The 27746-nt window shown below is 50.5% G+C and overlaps 1 protein-coding gene across 2 annotated transcripts; it reads right to left on the reverse strand.

Annotated features, from left to right (window-relative positions):
- Positions 1-1175: 1175 nt before the first annotated feature.
- CCDC6 (coiled-coil domain containing 6) lies at positions 1176-27315 on the reverse strand. Of its 2 annotated transcripts, none has more exons than XM_032969418.2 (9): positions 26983-27315; positions 18044-18193; positions 17456-17584; positions 16867-16970; positions 16368-16531; positions 14353-14509; positions 12455-12555; positions 10825-10946; positions 1176-8934 (listed from the first exon to the last, which is right to left on the reverse strand). In XM_032969418.2, exons 1-9 carry the CDS (start codon positions 27283-27285, stop codon positions 8815-8817), a joined length of 1350 nt encoding a protein of 449 aa, XP_032825309.2. In that variant the 5' UTR covers positions 27286-27315; the 3' UTR covers positions 1176-8814. The 2 variants fall into 2 exon arrangements, with proteins under 2 accessions (XP_032825309.2, XP_032825310.2); XM_032969419.2 differs by having other exon boundaries at positions 10825-10943; positions 26983-27313.
- Between the last annotated feature and the right edge of the window lie 431 nt (positions 27316-27746).

Here is a 27746-nt window from a genome sequence, read left to right on the forward strand (position 1 = left end):
TTTTCGGTTAACGCGGCACTTTTTACGGACGCGTCGACAACCGTGTTACACGAGGACTGTACTGTACTAAATCGCTGAGGGGTTGAACACAACACGTGGTGTGTGAAGGGACGTGGATGATGTGGTGAGCGGTGGTGCAGCGGTTAGCACGCTGCGCTACAAACTCGGCGACCCGATTTAGATTCCCGCTCACGGCCAACACCAGTGACGATTCTGTGCACCGGATCTGGGATTCTCCTAGGTAGATTCAGCCTAAAACGAGTACCTGGTGCGTGATGCTGGTCACCCACCCCCTCGTGTGAGGCTATACGGGGGATCTTTGATGTACATAGTTTGGGGGGGGGGGGGCAATTCCCTGACTGCTGAACTTGAAAGAGGCTGCGAGACGTCACTGATGCCGTGCTCTCACGACGCGTTAACCGTTCACGCGTCCGTTGCACAACTCCGCGAACGCTCGGATATTTAGATTTGTTTTTTTACATCGCGCGTTCGGTCGACATCGTTGGTGCCAATTGGTATCTCACAATCGCCAACGAGAGCTGGAAGGCAGCAGTCACGCGGCGAGGAGCCGGCGCGCCACCAACAACTTAGCTGACTTGATGAGCACGTCTGGGCGAGCTGGAGTGCCTGGGGGGAGCACGTGGAGAGAGACATCGGTAACGCTCAAAGCTTCTCTCATATACACAAGAGGTTCAAGAATCCACCGCTGCACTGCCAGAGCTGGCCACACCAACACCAGGTATTACCCAGGCAATATCAAGAGGGATTTACGTGCATTAGGGACGACATATTGGACCGCTTGAGAATAGTGGGGTTTTTTTGTGTAGGAACGCGTCGCTGGAAGGGTTGATGGTCAGCAGAGACTAATGGAGAGAAATTGACAGAAGGATCATCCCCCGTGGAGATGGAGTGATCATATCAGTTTTCGTCTGGTGCTTATGACCTAATGCTTTCATCATAGGCCCATTATATGGCAAAGACTTAAGAGAGGCCTTCATTAAGCAGTATCTAGATCATGGCCGATTACGACGATCCCATTCAAGCACGAACCGGGATCAACCCCGGTTTTCTCTAGAGTCGTGACAGGATCTGACGAGACTCGGCACAGCCAGGGTGACACCCGCTTCACACACGCGCGCGCGCACGGCAACAAAGGCTGACGAGAACTATGGGACTGCTGTGAGAACAAACACTTTATTTGTCAGCTTTACAGGACAAACCGTCAGAGAGAGGCTCGCACACATCCGCGCGCAGGGTGACGCGGCTCCAAACCCAGAGGAGGCCTCGTTTCTGCCACAGCGACCGCGTTCCGCGAGCCCTGATGCACGGCGCGTGCGTGCATCGGGGAACTTGGCACCGCGTTGATTTTATCTCGTGCGCTCTCGTTCCCGAGTCGCTTGTGAATGTTTCCGTCGTGGCCCTTGGCGGGCGGCGGCGCGTCCGCCGCTCGTTGCAGCGCTTCCGCGGTTAAAATCTGGTAGGCCGGCACGGTTTAATACTGCTGCTGTTGTGGGTGTATTAACCGTGGCACACGTGGCCATCTGTCCAACTGGACGTGATGCCATTCGAAAAGAGCCGGCATCATAATCAAAATTTTAAGATAAGGTTTTGTACCTCTGTAAAACAAATATCTCCGATCCATGCCACCATCCACTGGTCACTTAGTTCATATTAAGAATTAGCAATTCAGTTTGGGCCACGTAATGTGATGCAGATGTTTGTGGCGAGTACATGTTGCCCGCCCCTGCCACCTGACTTCCCCTGCCCACTACCCATGAGCCTCACTACTTTTCAGCAAAGCCAATCTTTTTTTTTATGTAGAGGGAAAACACTAACACTGTTATTCCCTCACTCCGCGAACACAAGAGGAACCACGTGGAGCAAAGGACGGGAAGAGAGTAGTCAGACACTGAAAAAGGTGCAGTGAAGACTCCATAAAGCGTAAAGTGAAAATGTTACACTGAAAACTAAGGTAAGGGCACGAACCGAACGACCAGATCACTCACCAGTTCATCAATTTGATACACCCTGACAAAAGTCGCCTCATAAGAGTAGCCTAAACTAAAATATGAGAGGGAGACTAGTGGACGACAGCATAGACCAGAGAAACCAGTTTTTACCAAGACGCAAACACCTTTTTTTCTGTGCGTCCATGCCACCGTCTATTAGTCACTTCATTAAATCTTAACAATTACCAACAATACCAAAGTTGGTAACCAGAGAAGGGACAGGCAAGCCATTCTTGAAATAGCAGCGGAAATAACTGCCGTGTCTACAGGCTGTAAGTGGCTTACAAACTTGTGCTGCGACTTTAAAGTCGCTGCCCTGCCAATGGCATCCAACAACGCCACGTTGAATGCCCTAGCCCACAATGTCGCCACCGCTCTCGTGGAATGGGCTCTCAGACCATCGGGGGGGGGGGGGGTGTCCTTCTTGGCCAACACACAAATGCAACACAAACACATTCTTTAGTCGAACAGAAATCGAAACCCGGACCTTATGGCCGCATTACCCCTGACGGCATTCCCATACAGAACGGCCGCGATCCTCGCCAGGTCGCTTGTCCTTTGTGTCATGAGAGAGCGCCATCTAGCGGGCGACAAGGGGTAACTACACGGCCATTATCGGGTAACCGTGATCCAATCCTAAGCGGGGATATATCTGGGTCAAAGGTAACGGGCGGAGTCAGTGGGAACGTTCGGGAACCATCGGGAAGGTTCCACGAGGGGGCGTGGCTAGAGGCGGAGCTTAGCTCCGCCAAGAGGAATATAAGCGGAGGCAGGGGAGGAGTCGAGGAGTGTGGGAAGCCTCGGTCCGGACCGTGTAACTGCTCAACCTCTCCTCGCCATCAACCACGTGGCGGATCCCCAGCGAAGGTCGCCTCTCTTCCCAGCACGCCGCCAGACAGCGGCGGGGTCGTAGAGAGGGAGGCGAAACTTGACAGTGGGACGAAGAGAACGGCTCGTCCACGGCAGTTAGAAGAAGGGGACATACTCGGAGAGAGGAGCGGAGCTGTGCAGAAATTCTGTTAATAAAAAGACACCAGTCAAGAGTCGTCTTGGAAGTCGTTTATTACATTTGTATGGACAATTATAGGGCCCTTGCCATGTCCAACGTGTGAAGACCTCTCTGCCTGTCCGGTTCAAAGGGAGCCGGGCACAAAATTGGCAAGCGTAGCTCCTGCTGCAGATTAAAAATTGACACCACCTTGGTGGTGTCAACTCAGAATGACCTAGTCGGCAGCCTGGAAATCCACATAGGGGGAGATAGTCCAACAAAGCATATAACTCGCTCACCCTTCTGGCAGAGGCAATGGCCACAAGGAAAATAGCTAATGTAAAGAGGAATCATCGTTCAGACGGCGTGGTCATTGGCTCAAATGGCGAGCGCACAAGGGCGTCCAACACAAGCCTGAGATCCCAAGGGGCCACCAAAGCTGGTCGCCTAGGCCTCTCCAGAGCCATAGCCCTCGGGAGCCTAGACCGCACCAGTGCAAACCCACTGGTACGCCGCGCACATGACTGCCAAAAGTCGCACTTCAACAGATGCAGCTGACCTGCTGTCCTCAAACTCCCACCTGCAATTGACTGGCAATGGCTGGGATTCCGCGTGAAAGTGAGTCCTGCCCAGCTCTAACACACTAACAAGAAACGGAGCTCCAATGGCTTGATATAAACCTTGCCTGTGGAGGCTGGCTCTCCTTGCTGTCAGTAGGGAGTGTTGGAGATACCCTCCCAGGTAAATCTTATCCTTTGAACGTCCAGGCAGTCAGTTGAAAACGCCAAACGTTTTGGGCAACAAACCTCACCGTGCAGAAGCAGATTGTCCCGATCTGAGAGGAGTCACGGAGGGCCTCTTCTTAGTTCAAGTGCTGTCTGGTCCAATGCAGGGCGATTATCAGCACAGATGCCCCGTTTCCCTCCTTATCTTGGCCACGGCCTTCGGAATGAGGGACCACGGAGGAAAGGCTTAGAGACCTTCTCCGGTCCAGGGTACCGTGATAGCATCAGTAGCAACTGCAGCGGGGAACAGGAATTGCTTGCAGAATGGTTTGTCTACGACACAAAGAGGTCTATGACAAACGAACCAAACCGTCGGACACCTCTGGATGCAACGTCCATTCTGCCAGATGGAGCCACCATTGGCTTAGCGCGTCTGCCACCACATTCTGTGTCCCGGCAAGGTGACAGGTCCATGGTGCCTCTCCACCCAACACAGGAGTTGCCAAGCCTCCCATGATTAAGAGAATTATACCGGAGGGCTGGGGGGCGAATCCCGGCGGTTCACAATCGCCATTGCGGTTGAGTTGTCACAGCGCATGAGAATCCCTTTCTGCCGAATGCGAGGGTGGGAATGACGAAGGGCCGCAGCTCCAGGAGGTTGATGCTCATCTTCGTGTGCGACAGCCACCTGCCCTGCACTGGGATGCCCTCTAAGAGAGCCCCCAACCCCATGCACTTATGTCCATTTTAAGGATGAAATTTGGAAGAGGGTCACCCCCCCCAAAGGTAGGCCCCCCTTCTCAAGATTGGCCTCTGCTGTCCACCAAGGCAGCCTGGCTTGGTTCGGTTGTCCTGCTGCTTGAGGCCCTGCCGCAGCAGGGCCTACTGAAGCGGTCTCATATGGAGTCTGGCCCAGGGTACCAGCTCCGTTTTCGAGGCTGTGTGGAAACAGCTCCCCTATGTCGTGCTCGACTGCGAGAGGTGTAAAACGTGGTAGTCGGCGCTGGGAATTTCAGTCTCATATTTTACAACGCCGAAGCAACCGCTTTGGGTGCCATTCGGGATTATCAGTTGTACAGTAAATCGCGAAGTATGCTGTATTTAACACGTCGGCTATATTTATGTGAAGAAGAAAACGACTAGAATAAGAACGCCACGATCGAAGAAAAAGCAATAAATCAATGTTACATAGTGTGTTGCATGTCTGGAGGCTCTAATGTGCATAAAATTAATTATTTTTAATTTTGGCTGGCGACTAAGACTCTTGCCTGCAGATCGCTCTGAGATGCAGACAAATCAGCGAGGATCATGGGTAGTGGGGCAGGGGGAGTAAGGTGGCACAGGTGGGCACAAAACACTCTCTGCATCACGTTCAACGACCCTAACGATTGATCGTTAAGGTTAACAAAGTGACCCAGTGGACGGTGGCATGGACGTAGAGAAAGTGACACTGGAAATTACTCATTTGGGATTACGTATGATCCCCGGCTATGAAACTTCTTCAGACTGTGCCTGTGAAACACAGCACCTTCCTCTGTAAAAGCCCTGCGCTATAAGACTGAAAGCGCCAATACCAAACACTCAATCACTCTTATTATACCAACTGTATGGCCCACACAGCCAGCGACTTCCTCCCGGAGACTCTGCTAGTCACTCGGACTCCACCGTTCGTTATAAGCTCGACTTGCCAAGGACTTGATCTACAGAGGCAACATGCCACCTTATTTCACGCTTAACCACAAAAAAGCCAAACACAATACATCTAAATAAAATACAAATATTTTGACGATTTTTTTTATTCAGGCTCATGAGATTAACCCGCACACACTAAATTAACTCGACTATTTTTCAAACAAGGGCAAATGGATTAAAGTAAATCTTGATGCCACATTGCGCTGTTTCATCCAATCATTTTTTTAGCACAAAGGCAGCTCCTATCCAGACTTCACATAACTGAGCCAAAGTTGCCAAAACATTTCGGCCAGATTTCCCATACTTTGTCAAAAATCAACGTAACAGCAGGATTAAAGGCCCCTTGCCTCCGATATAAACCAACTTTAATGATCTATTTTCGCTCTCTTTACAACTGCCTTCTCCTTCAACCTCATCGACAGGAGCTGTGACAGAAACAACGGGAAATACGCGTCCTCCTCCCCGCTGGCCCACCAACACACGACCCCGCATGCTGCTACAGCAGGCTTGGGCAACAGCGTAAACAAGCGCAAAGCTAAAAAACGGGAGACGAAAGCGATGAAGTGAGCGTGGCAGACGAGGTCTTGGGCGAGCGCGCGTGCACACGGGACGTCGTTAGCGGAGGAAGTAACACGAGCCGCCGTCTGGGCGGAACGAGGCGTTCCCGACGGATTGAGGCTCACTCACTATCGCCGCCAACCCGCGCCTCCGGGGGTTGAAAGCAAAGAAACCCGGTCTCCCGGTGTCCGAGCAAGACGTACCGGTGCAGATGACGCGCGGCCCGATTCAAGCTAGGTGCTCCGCAGCCCGCGGTCATGGGGGAGACTTCCGTACGCCCGAGGGGCAGAGCAAAGCTTGCACCGCGATGCGTGCCGCGTGTGACAATGCACGCACGCAACCACCGCCGTCTTTGTGCCATTGCCGTGGCCCGCGGGTAACGACGCGTCATACACTGGAAGCCGGGGGGTTCCCGTAACGCGCTCCGCGATTTTGTTTTTCCCCCGTTCAAAATAAAAGACTCGACTCGCAGCGGCTTATGCAACATTGGCGAGGCACGTCCCGAGAGCCGCGTGGGAATGATGGCTCGCAACACCAACACTGGCTTCACCAAAGCGTCAGGACATCGTGGAAACTAGGTGCAAGGCTTTAATCACAACATTCATTCGCAAAAGACGAGACAAATCTATTTTGTCACACCTGCGTCCGACATTTGCTGCAGCTGAACAAAAGGCCGTTTGCACTCTTAGGGAAAAATCATGGTTTCTGTTTGCTATTGTATATTTATTTCTGTCGTTAAAAAAACACCGTTATGCGAGAATGCTCTGCTTCGTACTAATACTAAAGAATTAACAAGTAATAATACTTGGGAGAAAACGTTTTCAGAATCACGAGCACACACAAAAGAAACCTCTAAGCTGTCCACCTCGAAATTGTTGCCGCTTCGCGACAGCTAGACTCGAACTTAAAGATTATTCTCATTTGACGAGCTGTCTTCTGTTAAACCATTGGCCAGTGTGTCGGGTCATTACTTTTCATTCGGGGAAAGACGGGGAAAAAAAAACGGCCATCACTTCCAAAATACCAAACCACGTTATTTTTCTGTAAACAATAACGGCAGCAGCAGTGTAAACAAGCGAACACGAGCTGTCCGGAACACGCGCTTCGTGAAAATATCGGACGCAGGCAGGCCTCGAGATTTTTAGAAGCTCTACTTTCAAGCCAGGTCCCTTCCCACAGCTGCTACGAAGCGGCCACCTCTGCGCAAGTCACCTAACAAGCGTTCCAGATGGCCGCTCGTAAACACAAACACGCTCCACTCGTTTATTTGGGGGGCCACGGCGATGACTTGAGGATTTTCCACACCCCAATTTATTTGGCGCCAGTTACAAGTTCCAGTGACCCCCCTCCTCCCTACCCAATTTTTGTCACTGGGTCACCCCCGCTGACCCTAGCAAGTTCAATTGTAGTGCGAACGACTGCCAGATTTTCTGTGTCCCCCGAGTGCGGCGAAGGTGGACGTTTCTTCGACAAAATAGGAAAGTGAAATGGGCAGACCATCCCCTTTGTCCACAGCGGTTGCTCACAATCCCGGACACTCTAAAGAGTTTAACCGGGACAGAGGGGGAAGGATTTTTGGCATCCGCTGGGTGGCTTAGCGGTGGGCGTACTTCGCCACGGGGACGGTTGCAGTGGCATCGCCGGTTCACGCATCCACACAGCGCGGTGGGGGATTAACATTCCCAAAGTGCGCCGTCTGCCGTAAAGTGTGCAAGAGAGACCCTGTGACATCGTCCGCAAATTGTTGATCATTGTGCGCCGCAGCCCGATTACCGCGCTTAAAAAATTACCTACGAATATAGCATCATGGAAAAGAGCGAGTTGGGTTTCTGAGGTCTCGCTTGCAAGAGGTCGCATCTCAAGGGGTTCTTGCCCAACTCCTTTGTATGGTTGGCATGCAGTACACAGAAGCACTGGGTTTCCAAAAATAATGATTCTCTCTCTACGGGAAGTTTAAACCTCGAGCGTGTTTTCTTCATACTGTCCCTTTGCGGGTTTTCCTAGTCTGACAGTTAGTGCTCAGATAGTGTACATTCAACGACTCACTCCACTGATTAGGCAAATAAAGCATTGAATTTTAGTTTTTCGCTGCTTAACACGATCACATTTACGTTCAACAGGTCAAACGGAATTACACGAATCACGCTGAGATGAAGAGATAACACGCACAATGCTGCTCACAAACCACGCCACCTAATGTTTCACCGACGGACTATCACGTCTGTTAAAACAAAAAACCATGTACAAAAATGATTATGTTAGACATGCTTATTAGACAGCCAAAAGAGAAAATGAAAACAAAATCAAGCCACACGTGTCACAGTGCAAGCAGCAAATAGGACGGTTGACGGGACGTGTTGGGGAACGCCTGAAGCAAGGCCTAGAGGCCTCGAGAGTCAGGCTCCAGCCGGGCCGAGCGATACTGGGGGCGGCACTAGGCCGCATCCTTGCTTGCCTAGAAGGAACCCGCAAGCGCTACAAGCAGGAACGGTGGTGCTGACCGGTGCGAGCCGCTATAATCTACGCGGACGCTGCCACGAGACTTCGCCAGCCCCAAAACTAAACAGCTACGGCTCGAGAGCGGCCAAAGAAAATCACACGCGGACAACGGCGACAAAAAAATAAAGAACGCAAAAGGATAACGGTGAAAGATCGATCGCTAACCCACCGCACGCAACCTGGCAACTCCGAACCAAAGCGTGGCGGCACCGCAGCCGCTGGTGAAGCCACTCCATTCCGGAAATCGGCGTTTTGGGAGCGGCAGCGGTGAGAGCGATGGGAGCGGTGGGAGTTGTGGTTGCGGTGGCCGGAGGAAGGGCCGTGCAGCTCGCCGGGGGCGGCTTCACTGCTGGGGCGGCGGGGGTGGCGGCGCCTGGCTGCTGCTGCTCGAGGTGTTGGGCGATGGCGGCGGAGTCGGGCGCTTGAAGCGGTCGGGGCTGCTCCCGCGTTTCGGAGACGGGCGCTGCGGTCCATCGAGTCACGAGGTCAAAGGGAGGGGGTGGACGGGTTCGCAGGTGTCGAGGGTTATTGGTGGAAGGGTACGGAGAGGGGAGAGGGTGATGATCAGTGAACTGGCACTCATTAGTTGATACGATACTGAACGAGCTGTGATGAGAACTATAATTAATCTATTATTAATAATCATTATTGGCCATGATAAATCCACTGCTGGATGAAGGCCTCTCCGAGCCATCGCCATCTTTCAAGGTTTTCATCGCTCAATCTCTTTACAATAGCCATAACAATGTTATTCCTATAGGAATAGGTTTTACCCTTTTAACTGGCACAAAAACTGACACCTTTATTCAAGGCATCATGTTTGCAATAACCACAACACAAGCAGTCAAAATGCAAACAAAAAAGACAACTCTGATAATAATATGCACTGTCCTTGAATTTGATTGGTCCACACCCGAAACAGCTTTTCTTAGAGCCGAGTCTAGGCTTTATTATTATCAGAGTTGTCTTTTTTGTTTGCATTTTGACTGCTTGTGTTGTGGTTATTGCAAACATGATGCCTTGAATAAAGGTGTCAGTTTTTGTGCCAGTTAAAAGGGTAAAACCTATTCCTATATCTTGTTACTGGCAAAGGAGGTCTCATAATGTAAATGTTATTCCTCTTTCCAAGATACAGTCTCAATATCAGGAGGGACCTCCACTGGAATGCTTAGATAGCTCCTTTTAGAATAGCGTTTTGCGTGTGGGAGAGTACCCAGAGCAACTCCACACACAGGACTCACTCGGTTTCACAAACCTTTCCTGACCACCTCACAGCGTGGTGCGTATGGGAGTTTCGCAATTCTTGTGTTGCATCGCAAGCACGCACCACCACCAGGAGTTAAGGAGATGGTTTTCAAACAATGTGTTCGGGTTACGCGAACATTTATAAACAAGTGTGTACATTATTGGGCATTTCTACACATTCACAACATCCTGGCAATATGTATTTGATGTCAATTTAAAGATAATTATCCATAGATTCAGGTGTGGCTCTTGGTAGAGTAAGATCGATGGTTTTACGTGCAGCCGAAATGGAATGCATTATCGCCACCGCCCCAGCGTGGATGAAAATTGAGGTCCGTCCGAGTACGTCTGACACCACCACCACCACCACCACCACGTGATTCTGTAAGACTTTCTCCTCCCTTATTAAGGACGAATGATGAACTGTCGCGTCTAAATCACAGCCCTAGACTTCTATTTTTGCGTTAGCCAATATGGTCATGAGCTAAAGGTCAATAATGGCTTCAGGAGAGACTTTGTGTAGTTTTGCTATTCCTCCTCCTCCGTTAGTCCACAGTTTATGTTGCATGGTCACAATCACAACGACAGCAGCTTGTCTTTAATTTTATATTCATGAAGGAAATGTACCGCAGATGCAGTGCAGAGAGTGGGCAGAGGAAAAAAACCTCTGGGAGCCAACGGCTGGGGGCAAGGAGCTCCACATCATGGGAGCAGAAGGAGCAACTTCATTAAATTAATGCTGACCCACATCCTTAAAGTGTCTGACACGTACATTCAACTACGTGCAACCGCCCTTGCTATAATGCACGTGTGTTTGTCTTTGTGCGTGTGGGAAGCGGTGGCGCAGTGGTTGGCACACTGCGCCACTAACCCAGCAACCCGAGTTCGATTTCCGCTCACGGCCAAATAATATTTGTGATGAATATGTGACTGGACCTGAGCACCCCCTAGGTCAACTCTGCCACTGTTGCGATGTGTAAACATCAGCACTCGGGAGACAATGCGCGATGCTGGCCTTCATAGGTGCCCGGCAGTCTGTGGAGGCTATATGGGGGGGTCTCTGTCTTGCTCTGTACATGCGAGATCGTGTGTGTGTGTGTTTACATACAGGCATGCCCTGGCCCGTGGGGCCGTGCAGGCCGGGCGGGAGGTGGTGGGCAGGCGGCGTGGAGCGGCTGAGCGTGGAGGGCGGAGTAAAGCCGGCCGGGTGGCTGCATAGCGAGATGCCTGCTCCACACGACACCAGCACGAAGACACGTACAGACACACACAGGTACGTACCGACATGTACAGACAGGCACACACAAGAGACACACACAGGCACATACCGACACACACACAGAGACACGTACAAACACGTACACACAGGCACAAGCACGCACGGAGAAATTGTAGCTGTTATTGGGCAGTTCCATAAAACTTTCAAAAACATCCCTATAGCACGTAAGTTTTTGCGAGAGTTTTATAATCTATTTAGCCAGAGGCAGAAGGTCATGAACACAACCTTGTGTGTGTCTTTACTTGTTTCGGCATTTTTAAAGTCGTAGATGCGTCAATGGGTTAGATTCTAGATTTGAAGCTTTCGTGACTGCAAGGATCCAAACTCTTTGGTTCTATTCGGTAAAGTCACATAGGTAAAAAATAAAACAACAAAAATCACGACGTTTTGGCCACAACACAAGCGGCCTTCATCAGGTTAAGGGACCAGACTGTCTCAAGGACAGCGCTGGAGTGAAACACAGCCAAGCTCAGACCGCGACCTGGGTTAGATATTGGTGTTTGACATTTTGAAAGTGCTGTGTATAAAACAGGGATATTTCACGGCACTTTGTCAACCTACTTCTGAATAAGGGCTTCCTTCCCACTATGCGGTGTTGGTTACGGGGATCACTTGCCAATGCTTCATGCTTGGTCAGTGCAGGTTGGTGGAGGGGGCACCCAGGACCGGTTCAGATACCACTCACCACTGATGTTAGCCATGGCCAGGAATCAAACTCAAAGCCTCCGGATTTATAGTTCGGTGCACTAACCGACGCATCACCGCTCCACTCCATGTCGTCTACAGTCACGAGATGGTGTTTGACCCTTCCACCGCACATGTGAGCTGAAATGGTGTCAATGTGTACGCTTGAAATAATTTAATTGGTGACAAACAGCACTGGTTACACGAAACACAGTCGGTATTCCAATAATACTTTGCCAATTAGTTTGTTTGATGTTTATAAAACTATCTGCAAAAAGGAGAATGCATGTGAGAGGACATCCGCCGAGGAGATGGAGCAAGGAGATCAGCTCCTGTGCAAAGGCCTTCATCCATCAGTGGTGGTTTGACTATGTCTGATAATAAAATTAAACTGAGATATGCAGCTCTTTTGCAGAAGCCACTTGGCCACAAATGAGAGCTCAACAAAGTTGCTCATCACATGGAAATTTATAGCGGCCAAATACTCTAAAAGCGTGTTTTCCTATGTGGAGGGAAAAACCGGAGGACCCGGACAAAAATCTACTTGACCACGGGGAGAACATGCAAACTCCAAATAGACAGCAGGCATCAGGGTCGGGATCGAACCCACGACCTCCTGTACACCAGGCAAGGGAGTTAGCATCTTACAGTTGCCGGGAACCACGGTGCGAGCGACTTCTGAACGCGCGTTGACACACCAGGTGTGTGTTATCTATCGGTACGCCACAGACCAAAGGGGGCACCGAGCGAGCACGCTGGGGGGAGCGTTTCTCACCAGGAGAGATGGGCCGGCTGTGGCTCGGCGACGACGCGTAGGGCACAGGGCTGCTCACGGTACGGGGGCGGATGCCCTGCGAGGCCAGCTCGTTGAAGTGTCTGTCAGACGTGGTCACACGAGCGCCGCCACCACCACCACCACCGCATTAAGCGGTAGTTAGTGGCAGCCGCGTAAACGAAAAAACGAGCAAGCGAGCGGGTGGCATCTCTCGGCACTGGCTCTGCCACCACTTCCCCAGTGCAGTGCCAGTTACGGGTCCCTGTGCGTGTGTGTGTCACGTGGTGATGGCCATCCACCACTGTGTGTGCCATGCCGGCCTTTATAGGTGCTGCTCACTCACAGCACTTGCCTCAACCGTGTGTTGTGTCACATGGCCAACACGTGGATCGCAATCCACAGGTGGATGATGGCAAAATATTTTTTGTTAATCTCGGGACAGAACGAACATTGACATAAGCAGACAACAATATTCGTCATGACAGATGGCAAAAAAAAAATCCCCAACGTAGACTTTACACATTCAAACAATGATAACTTCTACCAATAGATGGCACTAGTAGTTTATGTCTGCAGTATTTTACAGCGTTACATCCGGGTAAATGTTGGTGCTCGCTTCTTGGCGGATGGTGGAGCCCGTTGAAAGCCATTAGAATAGATTGACTTAAAACTTGCGGGACTGCAGGAATTCATATTCTTGGTTCTTTCGGTAAAGTCACGTAAACAGAAAAACAAAAAACACTGCTTGTGTTGCGATCGAAACGTCGTGGGTTTTTTGCTTTTATTTTTTTAAAGTTATTATTTGATTTTTATTATTTTTATTTGATTTTTTTTATTTTACTTTTAGATTTTTTGTTTTTCTATTTATGTGACTATACCGAAAGAACCAAGAATACCATTAGAATAGATCACAGTGCTCGGTGTAATTGCTGTATTGGCCACCACTGCTCAACTGCATTCAGGCCGGAGCTCACCGGACCAGCCCCATTGCTCAATTCACTACTGTAGGAAGGTCTCCCCGAGCCCTGTGGATCGTAAGGAGTTGTTTGACTATACATCACCATGCTAATCAGTGTGGGTTGGTGATGATGGGGAGCATAGATGTGAGAGCATATAGCAGCAGTAGAATAATGGATGTGGGTACACGTAGCCCCACAGTAACCTGCATCACCTCATGCAGCTGCATGAGGTGATGCAACAAAAGCTGGTTCTGCAGCTCGACTGATGGCTATATCGCAGGACCATGAGAGATGGCAACGGCTTGGGGAGGCCTTCGTCGAGCAGTGGCTAAATCATGGTTGACAATGATGATGATAATCATAAAACCATTTAAATACTCAACAGCCTAAACCACAGCTTAGCTTCTGGGATCTGACGTAATGGGGCACACATTCCGGGTGATGTGCGCGATGATTCATGATGGAGAGCGGAGCAAAGCCGGCCGGGTAACTGCATGGTGAGATGCCTGCTCTACACCGCACGAGCGCGGCACGTGCCGGGCACGAGCGCGGCACGTGCCGGGCACGAGCGCGGCACGTGCCGGGCACGAGCGCGGCACGTGCCGGGCACGAGCGCGGCACGTGCCGGGCACGAGCGCGGCACGTGCCGGGCACGAGCGCGGCACGTGCCGGGCACGAGCGCGGCACGTGCCGGGCACGAGCGCGGCACGTGCCGGGCACGAGCGCGGCACGTGCCGGGCACGAGCGCGGCACACGCACACACGGAGAAATTGTATCTGTTGTTGGGCAGGGCAAAGAATTAGCCAACCTCAACCAAAATTTCAAAGACACCCGAACAACACATTTGGGGGTGTATCAATTTGAAGGTGATGATCTAGAGTTGTAGAAAACTGTTTAGCAGGGGTGGTGGCTCATCACACGACGCTCGCCCCCCTGCACCTCTCGTCGTCCATCTCCAGGCTGGACTCGCTCTCGGAGAGCTGCCGGCACAGCGCCTCGCGCCGTTCCATCTCGCGCTGCAGCTTGCGCTGGAGCCGCAGGTTTTCCTCCCGCATGTGGCGCTCTTCCTCCAGGTACTGCGCCATCTTCTCCGAGTCTGCATGCCGACGTACACACGGACGTACACGCGAACACGCACGTATGCACATGATGCACGCACACGTACGCACGTACTAAACAAAGATCCCCCTTATAGCCTTACCAGACTGTTAGGGTAAGTGCTGTTAGCGAGCAGCTATGAAGGCCATCACGGTACACGAGGGGTGGGTGGTCAGCACTACGCCCGGCGATGTATACACACCGCACCGGGTACTCAATTGAGGCTCAATCATCACTGGTGTTGGCCGTGAGCAGGAAATGAACTCGGGGCCGCGGGGTTCGTAGCGTAGCGCGCTTACCACTACATAACCGCTTAACCTCAAATATCTTTCTTGTCACTGGCATAGCGTGACTGGCATAGCGTGAATGGCATATCGTGACTGGCATCGTGTGACTGGCATCGTGTGACTGGCATCGTGTGACTGACATAGCGTGACTGGCATAGTGTGAATAGCATAGTGTGGCTGGGATAGAATTGTAGTGATATCGGGGACGTCACTGTATGGTGCCGGCCCGGAAGGACCGTGGCGTGCGATGCATTGCCATCGCGTACACCCCGTGGTGCGTGTAGCACCAGCCCTGGCGGGGCTTGGTGAGCGCTGGGATAGCGCAGGCACGACGCATAGCGTGCAGTGCAGTCTCCCACGAGGGGGAGTGGGAGAGTCTCAGCCCAAGGACAGGGTTGGCACTCTGGTTGACCCTGCAAACACATGATCTAGAGTGTCCACAGAGAGGCCCCCAGGTGGGGGGACTAGGGGGTGATCACGTGTCCGGGGAGAGCTCTCGAGGGATCGAGGGGGAGCTAGAAGGCTCCAGAAGGCGGGCGGGGCCAGGGGCGGAGCGGCCCCGACCCGTGGGGGGATATAAGGCGGGTCCCTGAGAGGGACTGGGGTCGCTGCATTCTACAAGCTGGAAGTTCTGCGTCTCAAGCTGGAAGCTCTACGTCCTACGAGGCATCAACACGTGGTCGTGGATCCAAGCGAGGGCCCAACCCTTCGTAGCTGTAACTCCTCTGTATAGTGTAGTTAGCAGGTGGCCACCACCCTAGGCTGTATCTGATGAAGGGGCAGTTACCCTTTGTGTTACGGTGTTACAATAAATGTGTTGCCTCTAAAAGGAACAACGTCTGCGACTCAGTTGGACTCGCTACAGAATGACTGGCATATTGCGTAGCTTACACACCATGACTGGCATATTAGCGTGGTTGGCATGGGCCCTGGAATGAAATGGGCAACCGTCCTCCACCCCTCCCCATCTGCCCGCTTTGTGACCTGGTGCTTGGGTCCCTCTGGCCCATAGGCCCCCGGTGCAATTCCACCACCTGTACACTCAGCAGTTATGCACCATTTACCACGCTCCACGCGCCATTATATCTCGTGCGCTAAGGTTTAAGGTGTCAACCAGACACCCAGAGATCGATATAAACTAAATGATGAAACTAAATTATTTAAAATTTTACCAGAAAAGTCCCACTGCGCGATATAGATTATTTTTCAGAAGCAACCTGGCCACAAATGATAGCTCAAGGAAGTGGTTTATCTTGTGGAAATTTATAGCAGCCAAATAATCTAAATGCTTGTTTATAAATGTGGAGTGAAAAAGCAGAGGGCCTGGAGAAGATGCAAACTCCAAATATACATGCATCGTCAGGTTTGGGATAAAACCCCCGACCGCCTGCATATCAGGTGAGGGAGTCAACATCTCACCACCAATAAGGTTACAAATACACACACAAATGAGTACAATGCAGTTAAAGAGATGTGAGGTGAGAGTCAACGAACTGCCACCAGCTGCATGGCGCGGAGAGGGGACTCTCAACCAGCAGTGGACTGGGCGTGTTCGTCAGTGGTACGTACGTTGCACCTGGTTGGCCCTCAGCTGTTTCTTGAGGCGGTCCACCTCGTGCCGCAGGAAGCGGATGTGGCGCATCAGGTTCTCGGGGGTCTCTGACGTCTCCATGGAGACCTCCTGCGGAGACGGCGGAGCCGACACGGGCTGCTCCAGCTTCTCCTGCAGGATCCTGGGGGATGGCAGCGAGCGCCGCTAGCATCGCCGCGAATATCGCCGCCGCCGCCGCGGGCGCCGCGAGCATCGCCACGGCGAGCCCCGTCGCTCGCAGTGAGCGCCGTCACTCCCTGCGAGCGATGCCACTGGGTTGTGAGCATTTACGAACGTAGGATTTACGACGAGGGTTAATGGAGCACAATGAAAAAAAGACCAAAATTTTTTTTACAAACAAGGATCTTAACTTTCACGGAATCACAGTCCCACATCGCGATGATCCATCGTATCGCTGGGTACGGTGACTCGCTGGACGACGATGATAACGACGACGCTGACCGCGTGACCACTCACCGCTTCTCAGCCTCCAGGCGATCCATGCGCTTCCACAGCCGGTTCACCAGGGCCTCCTGCTCCTGCTCCAATGTGTTCTCCAGATCGATCTTCTCACGCCGCAACTTTTCCAGCCACACACGCACACATAAAGAGCAAACGCCGTCAAACCCACATGGCGGGGGGGGAGGCGCCTTGTGTGGTGTCTGCCGGAGAACAATGTTACTATTTTTATTTTACCAGGTAGAATATTTATTTATTCTGGATATATCCGATGAGCTATACCAGGAAGTGAGCTCGTTCCAAAAGTGAGGGGCGGCAACGCGAGATGATTTTTCACCGTAGTCAAAATCTCACTCTGGGTGCATTCAGGAGACAAAGCCAGGAGCTGCCAAGGCAAAGCGATGAGGGCTGCAGTAAAAGAGGCGCTCATGGAGGTGTTCACCAATATTTTCCATTTGTAAATTAAGCCGGTGAACACTGCGTGCACGTGATGGTTGGTAACCACAGAAAGATGCTGCTGTGTAATGGGGCAGAGTCTCTGGTAGCGGGGGGGGGGGGGGATGGAGGAGAGGGTGGGGGGGTTACAGGCGGGGAGTGGGGGGGGTACCTGCTCCAGGGTCTGCTGCTTGGTGAGTGTCTCGCTCTCCAGCTTGCGGATCTTCTTCATCAGCTTGTTGATCTGGAACTCCTGCTCCTGCTCCAGGGTCTGCTCCAGCTCGGCCTTCTCCTGCCTCAGCTGCGAGTGTGCAGCGTGTTCAGACACACAACAGGCAAAGATTCCCCGTATTGTCTTTGACAGACTATTAGGGCAAGTCCTGTTGGCGAGCACCCATTTTGGCCAGCACGGCACACTGACAGGGTGGTGTGACACGTGCATATACACAGTGAAACATGGATACACAGAGTAACACGTGCATATACACACTGACATGTGGATACACACAGAGTAACACGTGCATATAGAACCGAGTGACACATGGGCACACAGAGGGACGCATGCATCCATCGAGCTTTAGCTCCAGCGAAAAACGTCAGGCTCGCACGGAACCAATGCTGGCGAACCCCCAGATGCTTATGGACAAGGACCCTCCCTGTTAGATACTGGTGCCTTTTTTCACACGAATTATCTGGTAAATCGCAAGCCGTGTCTCCACTGCGACGGAACGCAGCCGAGCGAAGGGGCGCCCCACCGCACCTGCATGAGTTTGCGCGAGAGCTCGTTGGTCAGGAACTCCTCCTCCTGCTCGTAGTTCATGGCCAGCGTCTCCTTCTCCTTCTTGAGCGCCTGGATCTTCTTGAAGAGCGTATTGCTGATGAACTCCTCCTCCTGCTCGGCACGCGCTTGCTGCGGACACAGGAGGACGAGGAGGGGGACACAAACGGGAATCGGAGACTCAGAAAAACGGTGGTGGCGGCCAGTGGGTGCCGTCTCATTCCCGGGGATATATCCGAAGTTTCCGGCAGATGTAAAAAAAAACGAACGACAGGGTCATGTGTTTCAGAATATTTGTACCGGAGGAATCCGAGCTGTAAAGGTCTTTTATAAAGCCGTCCAGTATGGGCGGATCATAACGTTACAACAACGAACAATACAAAAAAATATACATATAATACTTAACTACTTTTTACCTTACCAGGTAAAGCCCACTTTTTACCAATCATTCAATCAAGTCTTTATTTCTATAGCACTATTTCGTGCAAAAGATGCAATTCAAAGTGCTGTACAGATAAAGGAAAACATTGTTAAAAGACTAAATCGCACGAACAATAAAAGCAATTTCCGTACAAATAAAAATTGCATTATAATAAATTGCTATTGAAGGCATATAAAAAGTAACACTATAAAAGTTTAAAAAGGTAAGTTTTTAGATTTAACTCAAAATTGCTTACCGATTGAAATCTACAGCATTAGCCGTGTCTGTCCCCAACGAATTAACATCAGCTTTGTCAATCCACTGCTGGACTAAGGCCTCTCCACGCCGAGCCTGTGATGGGGGTTGTTTGAGCATACTTCACCATGCTGGTCGGCGAGGGTCGGTGCAGGGGACATTGCAATCCGGTTCGCTCGCCACCAATGTCAGTTGTGGCTGGGAATTGAACTCGGATTGCATGAACCACTATGCCACCGCTCTGCCCCGGTGTGCAGCAGAGGTTATCCCAATTAATCGAGTCGTAATTTGTTCCCACGAATGCCTCACCGAGCCCCGAGGATCAGTGTTCAGAGGTGGACAGATGACTCGTGAGCGAATACTGCAAGAGATTAAACCAGGCTCCCAAGGGTAGTGAGTTAATGGTCTCAGCTACCTTAGGAATTATTGTACATTAATACATATTCAATGTAGTTTTTGGTTAATTTTGGAATATTTATAGCTCTCAGCACTACAAGATACGTATTGCCGTGCGCATAAAACAGCCATAGCATGGAGATGTTGTTGTGTTGACGAGACATCAACAAGGGGCATATAACTGAGGAAGATTAAAGTAATTCGTACTTCGTGTGGATAGAAACCAGGGTGCACGGAAAGAGCCCACACACACAATGGAAGAATGCACTAAAACTCTTAACAAGGCAGAAGATAAATCTATTTTTATTAATGTATTACCGGAGAGACTTGACCATTCGCGAAATCTGCCACCAACAAATATCTGCGGAAACGATCAGCAAGATAATCCGCTGGGCTCAGATTAATACCGGTATGAACATGCCTTTGCAAACCAACAGCGAACCTGTCAGAGATCTATTTTTAAAGCGGCTTGCGCCAGGAGTCAGCACACAATGCGCACGGGTATCGATTCTGCACGCCGCCCGCTATCCCTTAAGTAGATTTAAATGAAAAATCATCAGCCCGCTGCAGAGACGCGGTCTACGACCGTCAAACGGCCCCGAGGTCATTCCAGGCGAAACGATGCCGCCGCCGCCGCCGCCCTCCCCTTCTGCCGCTTCAGGGCTTCACAACACCTGCCTCTTACAAGGACTCCAGCAACTGCCGCAGGAATAATGAGTTGAGTTGGTGCTTCAGGCTGCCAGGTTTTGTGACCTTACAATAATGGCTTGCCTTGGCAACAGGCTTAATGGGTGTTATCATGACCCCGATGACACTGGGTCACACAGATAATTCCATATAAATCACGGACGTAATGTTTCAGGGACTCTTTTGGCAGTGGTGAGCAAACACAGGCCGAAAATAAAAAATCTCTATCACCATTGGTAGTGATATGTTTCAGGCAACAGGCCTTGTGCAGAGGTGAAATAGAGGAGGAATTATGGATTTTGATTACGCCATTTATATAGTCACTGGCTCGGGATATAATAATGCAACAATCATTTATAATTTTATGCAAACAACATGCAAATGATAATCTCATGAACCATGCTAATGGAGTGAACAAAACTAACTGTACAAATGAGACAGGACAAACAAGGAACGTACAAAAAAGACAGAAATAATACATTATTGAATCCTAACCAAGAAGTGATTTGTGAATCGCTGGGGATGAAGGGGAGCATCAGGCTTTTCTTAATAGCACATCAATGAGCTTCTTTACAGCACATCAATGTGCGATGAAGAAGATCCACTGACTGCACGATCTGACCGTGTCCGTCCAGTGCTCGCCGAGCTGCACAAGATTCCGGTTGCTAAACGAATACGTTATAAGGTCGCACTCATCACACACAAAGTGCTTGCAACAAAATTAACAAACAATACCTTGCTGATCTCGTCAAGGAGCATAAACTGTCACGCGAGCCCCGGTCATCCTCGCAGCAGTTTTTGGCTAGCCATCAAAATAGTTGGTCACTGGATCGCGCGCTTTCAGATGCGCTTCTGTGGCCGCCTGGAATTATTTTCCTTCCAATATTAGGAAGCCACTGAAGCCATGCCCATTTAAATCTAGATTAAAAACTCATTTCTTTAGAACTGCTTTTCGTATATAGTTTGTTGTCTTTCCCCCGCACCTCCACATAGTGTGGTTGGCTACGTACAGTGCGAAAGAAGTTCAACATACACACATACATCATTCTATGCCCGATGCCGTATCAACCCGGCCCTGCCGAAACTGATGCCAGAATCCGGTGCCTGGTCTCGCTCCCTGATCCGTGCTGCAATTTCCGAGGTGCTCGCGAGAAACGTGCCGCCGTGCGACCTCGAGTTTAACTTCCCAGTGGCATTAAACGCACAGGCACGGGTGGACGTTAACTTAGATAAGCATGACTTCAACCACAGGCTATGTTAACCTTTGTTAAAAAGTAACCTTCCTAGTGATCCACCTCATCCCCCTTTGCTAGGAGCGGTGGGTGATGGGGACCGACCTGCACAAACTCCGTGGCTCTTGCGGACAAAAACGCGGACCCCGGCATCGCCGGCCCAGGCCGAGCGCACTCGTGTTCTTTTCTACCCACACTCCCAATATTACGCTCATCAGAATCAGAATATTTATTGAGGCTGGAGTAATCCGATGAGCTATAGAGCTCTTTTTTCACAGATGTCCAGTATGGGCGGGTCAGAACGTTACGACAACCAATACAAAAACATGATGGGAGTACAAAGTATAGAAAAGTATGTAACCTGACTTGGCTATCAGGGTCACGTCCAAAGAAGCCAGATTTCTCCCAAAGCAATGTGCGACCCTTTGTGTTGGAGAACGGCCCGTGGAGGCGGCTACCACAGAGCCACCTCTGAGACCTCTGCACAAGAGAGTGAGGCTCATAGCATGACAGTCACACTGATAGTTTTAGTTCTCAGTTGGAATTTATCCGAATTAAGCTCAGACCAGATTTATTGTGTTGGGGTTTTTTTTGTGCATTTGGTGATGGGACGCTTGCTTAACGGACGCGCTGGTTTAAAGAGCAAAATCCTGGACCAGTTTTGATCTTGAGGGTCTTATCAGCATGTTCAATAAATGTTGGACTGACAAAAAATATCCGTGAAGGGGTGGGAGTTTGTATTACATGTTTGCACATGATCCTCTATCACGGTGCACACTGTGCAAATACTAATTATGGTCAAGTGCTGCAGGCATTTAAGCGCTGTGTAGAAATTAAAAGCGGGTAATCCTTATCGTGCGGCCATCCGAAGAAAGATCTTCCAATAAGAACCATCGATAGTGAATTAGCAACCACTTTAAATAACCCAGAATAGGGCAGCTTCCAAAAATTATCGACGTAAAAATGCAGGTTACCGATCACCAATCAATAACTCTAGTAATAATTAATTTTCATATAGTAGCGTCATTCATGTAAATACATCACATGATGCTGCGCAATCCGTGACACATGGAGGCGCATAGATTAAGATGTTTTAAGCCAATTGATAACAAGTGTTTATACATGTGGGAGGAACCCAGAGCACCCAGAGAAAACCCACACGTGCGAGGGGGAAACAATCTATCAAATAGAGATGGGACAGACTAAGATTAGTCTGCACTTGATCCACCAACCCTCGCTTCCAGTGCCGAATTACAGGCATGTGCCACGCACCAAGTTCACTGGCTGTGCTACCGAGGAATATCCATGTGTCCTGCTAACAATGCCTCCCAGCTGTGTTGGGAGGAACACGCTTCAAAATGTTTGGTGTTCATGTGCTCTCTCTAGCCTTAACTCACACCAAATTGTTTAACTTTAAAGACAAGACAAAGATCCCCCCCCCGCCATGGCCTCAATAGACTTTTGGGGCAAGTGCTGTTAACGAGCACCTATGAAGGCCAGAATGGCACACGAGGGGGTGGGTGACCAGTACCATGCCCGACTGCCTTTGTCGCCGCAGTGGCGATATTTACACAGCGCACCAGTTAGTCATTTGAAGGTAAGTCGACCTAGGCGAGGCCCAGGACCGGTTCAGATAATCGTCACTGGTGCTGGTGGCCTTGGGTGGGAATTGAACTCGGGTCACCGGGTTCTTTGCGCAGCGTGCTGACCGCTACACTTCTGCACAATGTCACACACGCACCAAACACGTTCCATCACGAGTCATTTGGAAGTTGCTAAAGTCCCACAAATCCATCAGCGGCACTCTCGATTTTTTTACACTGAGATTTTGACAGCGGTTGATTATTTTTCACGAGTACATTGCCAGTTTGAATTCAGCACCGGTGTAAATATGTCGACACCAGTTATTACCGCCGGGGCTCCACCAGAATTTATGATGAGTCGGCAGCGAGCTAGACGGCTGGCTCCGCTCGCACGAGCAGAGAAGACCGGGGCGAGATGAGCTCGCAATGACTGAACTCGAGCCCCAGAGTCCCACCACCCCCCCTCCACTACACGCCGCTTACCACAGCCACCGCTGGCACAATGACAGAGAAAAAAAACGGGCACATGCTCGTTCCGACATGCGTCGTAAAGCTGGCATGGGGGCATCCAATCACGGGCCGGGATAAACCAGTGTGTAAATCCGACAAAGACAGTAACGCCTGTCTGTCGGTTTTACACACTGGCACAGCTGCAACTTGACCGAATCCCGGTCCGGCTATTCACTTTGCACGCGCAGCTCCGAGCGCTTTACCGTTTGTGTGAAGCGCAATGAGGGCTTCCGCAATTTCAATATTTTTACTCTGAGAGGAGTCTTACCGGTGGATAATTCAGGGCAGGAAAATGCTGTCACGTGGGGAAGGGGGAGGGTCGGGGGGGGGGGTCATGTGATGGATCTCTGTGCTCTAATTGAGTTGAATAATTTTCGATGGAAACCGATCCACCGAGCCGGGTCTTCTTCTTCGTACCAAAAACGGGGAGCGTCGGCTGAGCCCTGTCGAGCGAAACCACTTGTGTGGGCGAGCAAGGCCCAGTGTCGATGATGAGTCACATTCGTGGCACGCTTGAAAATGCATGGAGCGGGCAGGCGGCAGACCGTGGCGAGCATTTGTTTAAAACCTATAAACATTTCTGCGCAAACACAAGGCGGCCACGGACAGATGTCGCGCTTCAAAAGAGAGAGTCACGTGCCGAGCTGCTTGCTCCTTAATGGGAGGCAGGCTGCGGGTGGGGTGGATGTCTGTGCGAGGTGCCTACCACTCCCTCTGCCACCGCACTCTCTCTCAGTCAACCCATAATAACACCTGGGGATCTAGCCCCGTGACCTCCTGTGGTTTCGTGGCACACCAGCGGTTGTTGTTGTCTTTGTGTTGTGTGTGGTGCACAATGTGCAGGGAGGAGGGGAACCAGGTGGAAGCAGGTTGACAAGGCGCCAATCACCAATATCGAACCACAACGTGTGGGTGTTCACATTAACAAAAATATTCTAGAAACGTTTATAACCTGCACCATGTGATAGAACTACAGCTTCGGAGTGTGTGAAAAAACCCAACAAGTTGTGACCTTAGCAAGAGGCAAAGGGCAGCGAAACGTCTGCAGACAAATGTTTATATTATGCTGACCTACTCAGGGCGAGTACATGAACACAGCCAAGCAGGCAATGGAGTACAAAGCCATTCATTAACGCATAATTGGCTTACCGGTTAGTAAGCCAACATTCATTCCGCTAGATAAATCGTAATCATGATCTCATCTGTATGAAAGCAGGCAAGCAAGCGTACACTGGAGCCATCTTACGGAACGAGAACTGTGAGCTCGAGGCAGAACCGTTCGAAGGCCAAGGTAACAGTGATGACAGAGTTACATTGAGATGTGATGACGATGATAATCAGGGATAGGGCCCAGTTCTGCTCATTCCTTTTGCTCACTTCAACCTATTTTCTCTTCTGTCTCCTCTCAGTTATCTGAGATGTTAACAACCTCGCCTGGTATACAGGAGGTCGTGGATTCGATCCCAACCCTGACGCCTGCTGTTTTTTTCCCCTCCACATTTAGAAACATGCGTTTAGAGTATTTGGCTGCTAGAAACTTCCACGTGATAATACACGTCATTGGGTTATCATTTGTGGCCAGATCGCTTCTGAAAAAACGCTCTATAGCTTAATGGGCCTTACCTAGTAAAATACAAATATTAAATAGGATCTTGATTTGAAGCTTTCGTGAATACAGTAATCCATACTCTTTGGTTCTTTCGGTAAAGTCACGTAGATATAAAATAAATCGCGACGTTTCGGGTGCAACACAAGTGTCCATCATCAGGTGGGAAAGCATGGTCTGTTGCTGAGGCAGACTGTTTTAAAAGGTTTGAAATGGGTGTAGCCCATGGGTCATAAACGAGTGACCGGTGCGAGTGATGTTAATGTGAGAAATTAGAATGATGTTGTGAGAAATTAGCATGTAACTATAAGATTGGAGAGCGGCCTCCACGCTGTGGGCTCACACGAAATAGATTTTTCCAAGACGGAGGTACTCTGCAAACTTACCGGCTACCTTCAGAGATGTGTTCATGAAGCCATCCAGATATATAAACACAGACACAACTTCAACCGAGAGGATGGGTACAAACTGAGTAATCATTGGAAGGACGTTATTAACCAGGTAAAGTCTTAACTGACTGTGATGTTTCCATCCAACCTGCCTATGTCAGCTGTTATTCCGACTCTGTGTCTCTCTCTCTTCGCCTCTCTCTCAGATCTATCATGCTCACATGCCCTTTGGATTGCACTCTCATGCTCACAGGCCCTTTGGATTGCACTCGCATGCTCACAGGCCCTTTGGATTGCACTCTCATGCTCACATGTCTTTTGGATTCCACTCTCATGCTCACATGTCCTTTGGATTGCACTCTCATGCTCACCTGTCCTTTGGATTGCACTCTCATGCTCACATGTCCTTTGGATTGCACTCTCATGCTCACATGTCCTTTGGATTGCACTCTCATGCTCACAGACCCTTTGGATTGCACTCTCATGCTCAGGTCTTTTGGATTGCACTCTCATGCTCACAGGCCCTTTGGATTACACCCGTTGGGTTGCACTCCATCGTCGAGGCCGCTCTCCTTTTCTAAGTCACATGCTAATTTCTCACATTAACACCATGCTAATTTCTCACATTAACACCATGCTAAGTTCTCACATTAACACCATGCTAATTTCTCACATTAACATCATGCTAATTTCTCACATTAACACCATGCTAATTTCTCACATTAACATCATGCTAATTTCTCACATTAACATCATGCTAATCCCTCACATTAACATCACGAGCCCCGGTCACTCCTTTATAACCCTTGGGCTACACCCATTTCAAACCTTTTAAAAACAGTCTGCCTCAGCAGCAGGCCATGCTTTGCCACCTGATGACGGACGCTTGTGTTGCGCCCGAAACATCGTGATTTATTTTAATTTATACCTACGTGACTTTACCGAAACAACCAAAGAGTAGTAAATAGGATTTCACCTATCCATCTCCCTTCTCCCAACTCCTCCAATCTCTCCACTCTTTCTACCTCTCCCTTCCATTTATCGCCTCTCCCCTTTTCTGAACACCATCACCTCCCTCTCGTCTCTCCCACCATTATATTTCTCCCCTCATTGCTCCTTTCTCCCCACGACATCGCTCTCCATTTCCTCTCCCATCACTCGTCTCTCTAATATCTTTCCCATCTATTTGGTCCCTTATCATAACCCCCTCTCTACCATCGATGCTGTCCACTGCATCTCACTCATCCTTCTCTCTCCATCTCTCTCCCATGTATCCCTTCTCACGTCTCCATTCCTCTCTCACCTCCTCTCACATTTCTCTTGATTCCTCTCCCCTTTCACTAACATCTCTCCAATACACCGCCCATCACCTCCATCCCTCTCCCATAATTTATCATCCTTCGCCATCATCCACCACTCATCCCTCCCCATCCCACGTTACCTCACCTCCCTTTCCAATCTCTGCATTCAACCCCCATCATCTCTCTACACCTCGTCCCTCGCCATCCTACGTCTCTCTCACACCCCCCCCGTTATCACCACCATCATCACCACGATCATCACCACCACCACAATCATCACCACCATCATCACCATGATCATCACCACCACCATCATCATCACCACCACCATGATCATCCTCACCACCATCATCATCACCACCACAATCATCATCACCACCACCACCCGTCATCTTCCCTCCTCTGACGAGTCGTTCCCTTCCTCCGTCATGCTTCTATCATCTCCACCTCAACCCCTCCCACCCCGGTCCCCACCATCTCCCCGCCGGTCTGCCGTCGCCTCCCGCCGCCACCACCACCACCATCCCTGCCCGCCACTCACGATGGTCACGCTGGCCCTGCGCAGCTCCTTGTTCTCCTCCTGCAGCGCCTTGCACTTGAGCTTGTACGTCTCCAGCTCGATCTTCAGCACCTTGTTCTCCTGCTGCAGGGACGCGATGCGGTTGCCGAGCTCCTCGAGGCGCTGGAGGAGGGCGCCTTTCCCTCCTCCTCCTCCACCACCACCACCTCCTACTCCACCGCCTGCTCCTCCACCTCCTCCAACACCACCACCACCTCCTCCTACACCGCCGCCTCCTCCTCCTCCACCGCCGTCCGTGTCGCTCTCGCTCGCGCTGTCCGCCATGTCGTCTCCGAGCCGCCGCGTGACGTCACCTCCGAATCGATCCGACCGACGCCGCAGACTTAGCCGCGTTTTGCGAACGATCCCGCGAATCGATTCTCTCGGCGGGGGGTGGGAGGGAAGCCACCGTCGAGGCTGCGTTGACGGGGGCGGGAATCGATCCGCTGTGCGATTTTATAATTCGAAGTTTGAGGAATCGGTACCAGCGATTCGCGCGGGAGAGGACGCGTGCCTTGTGACGCGAATAACGAAGCGATGGGTGTCGAGACGATCGATTTTTGAATCGATTTGATTTAGGCGATTACTGCTGGGCGATCGGTGATCGATTAATCCATCACCGCGTGTCAATTACGTAACGATGTGTCAATCACACCGTGTGTTGTCGTGCGTGCCAGTCATACTATGTCACTAATAATCACAATGTATCGATAGTCAATGGTGTGTATGAATAATCACACTGTGTC

Source organism: Petromyzon marinus, chromosome 41, assembly GCF_048934315.1.
Source record: "Petromyzon marinus isolate PM22_M1 ecotype Great Lakes invasive population chromosome 41, UKy_Petmar_22M1.pri1.0, whole genome shotgun sequence".
Lineage (NCBI taxonomy): Eukaryota > Metazoa > Chordata > Hyperoartia > Petromyzontiformes > Petromyzontidae > Petromyzon > Petromyzon marinus.

Bases quoted from the DNA above. Each gene is read 5' to 3' on its own strand.
- CCDC6 (XM_032969418.2), bottom strand. From the start codon at position 27,285: ATGGCGGACAGCGCGAGCGAGAGCGACACGGACGGCGGTGGAGGAGGA. The intron at 16,971-17,455 runs GTACCCCCCCCA...TGGCTGGAAAAG, and splicing joins AGCAGCAGACCCTGGAGCAG to TTGCGGCGTGAGAAGATCGA. The intron at 8,935-10,824 runs GTATGTAAACAC...GATGGACCGCAG, and splicing joins CCACGGGCCAGGGCATGCCT to CGCCCGTCTCCGAAACGCGG.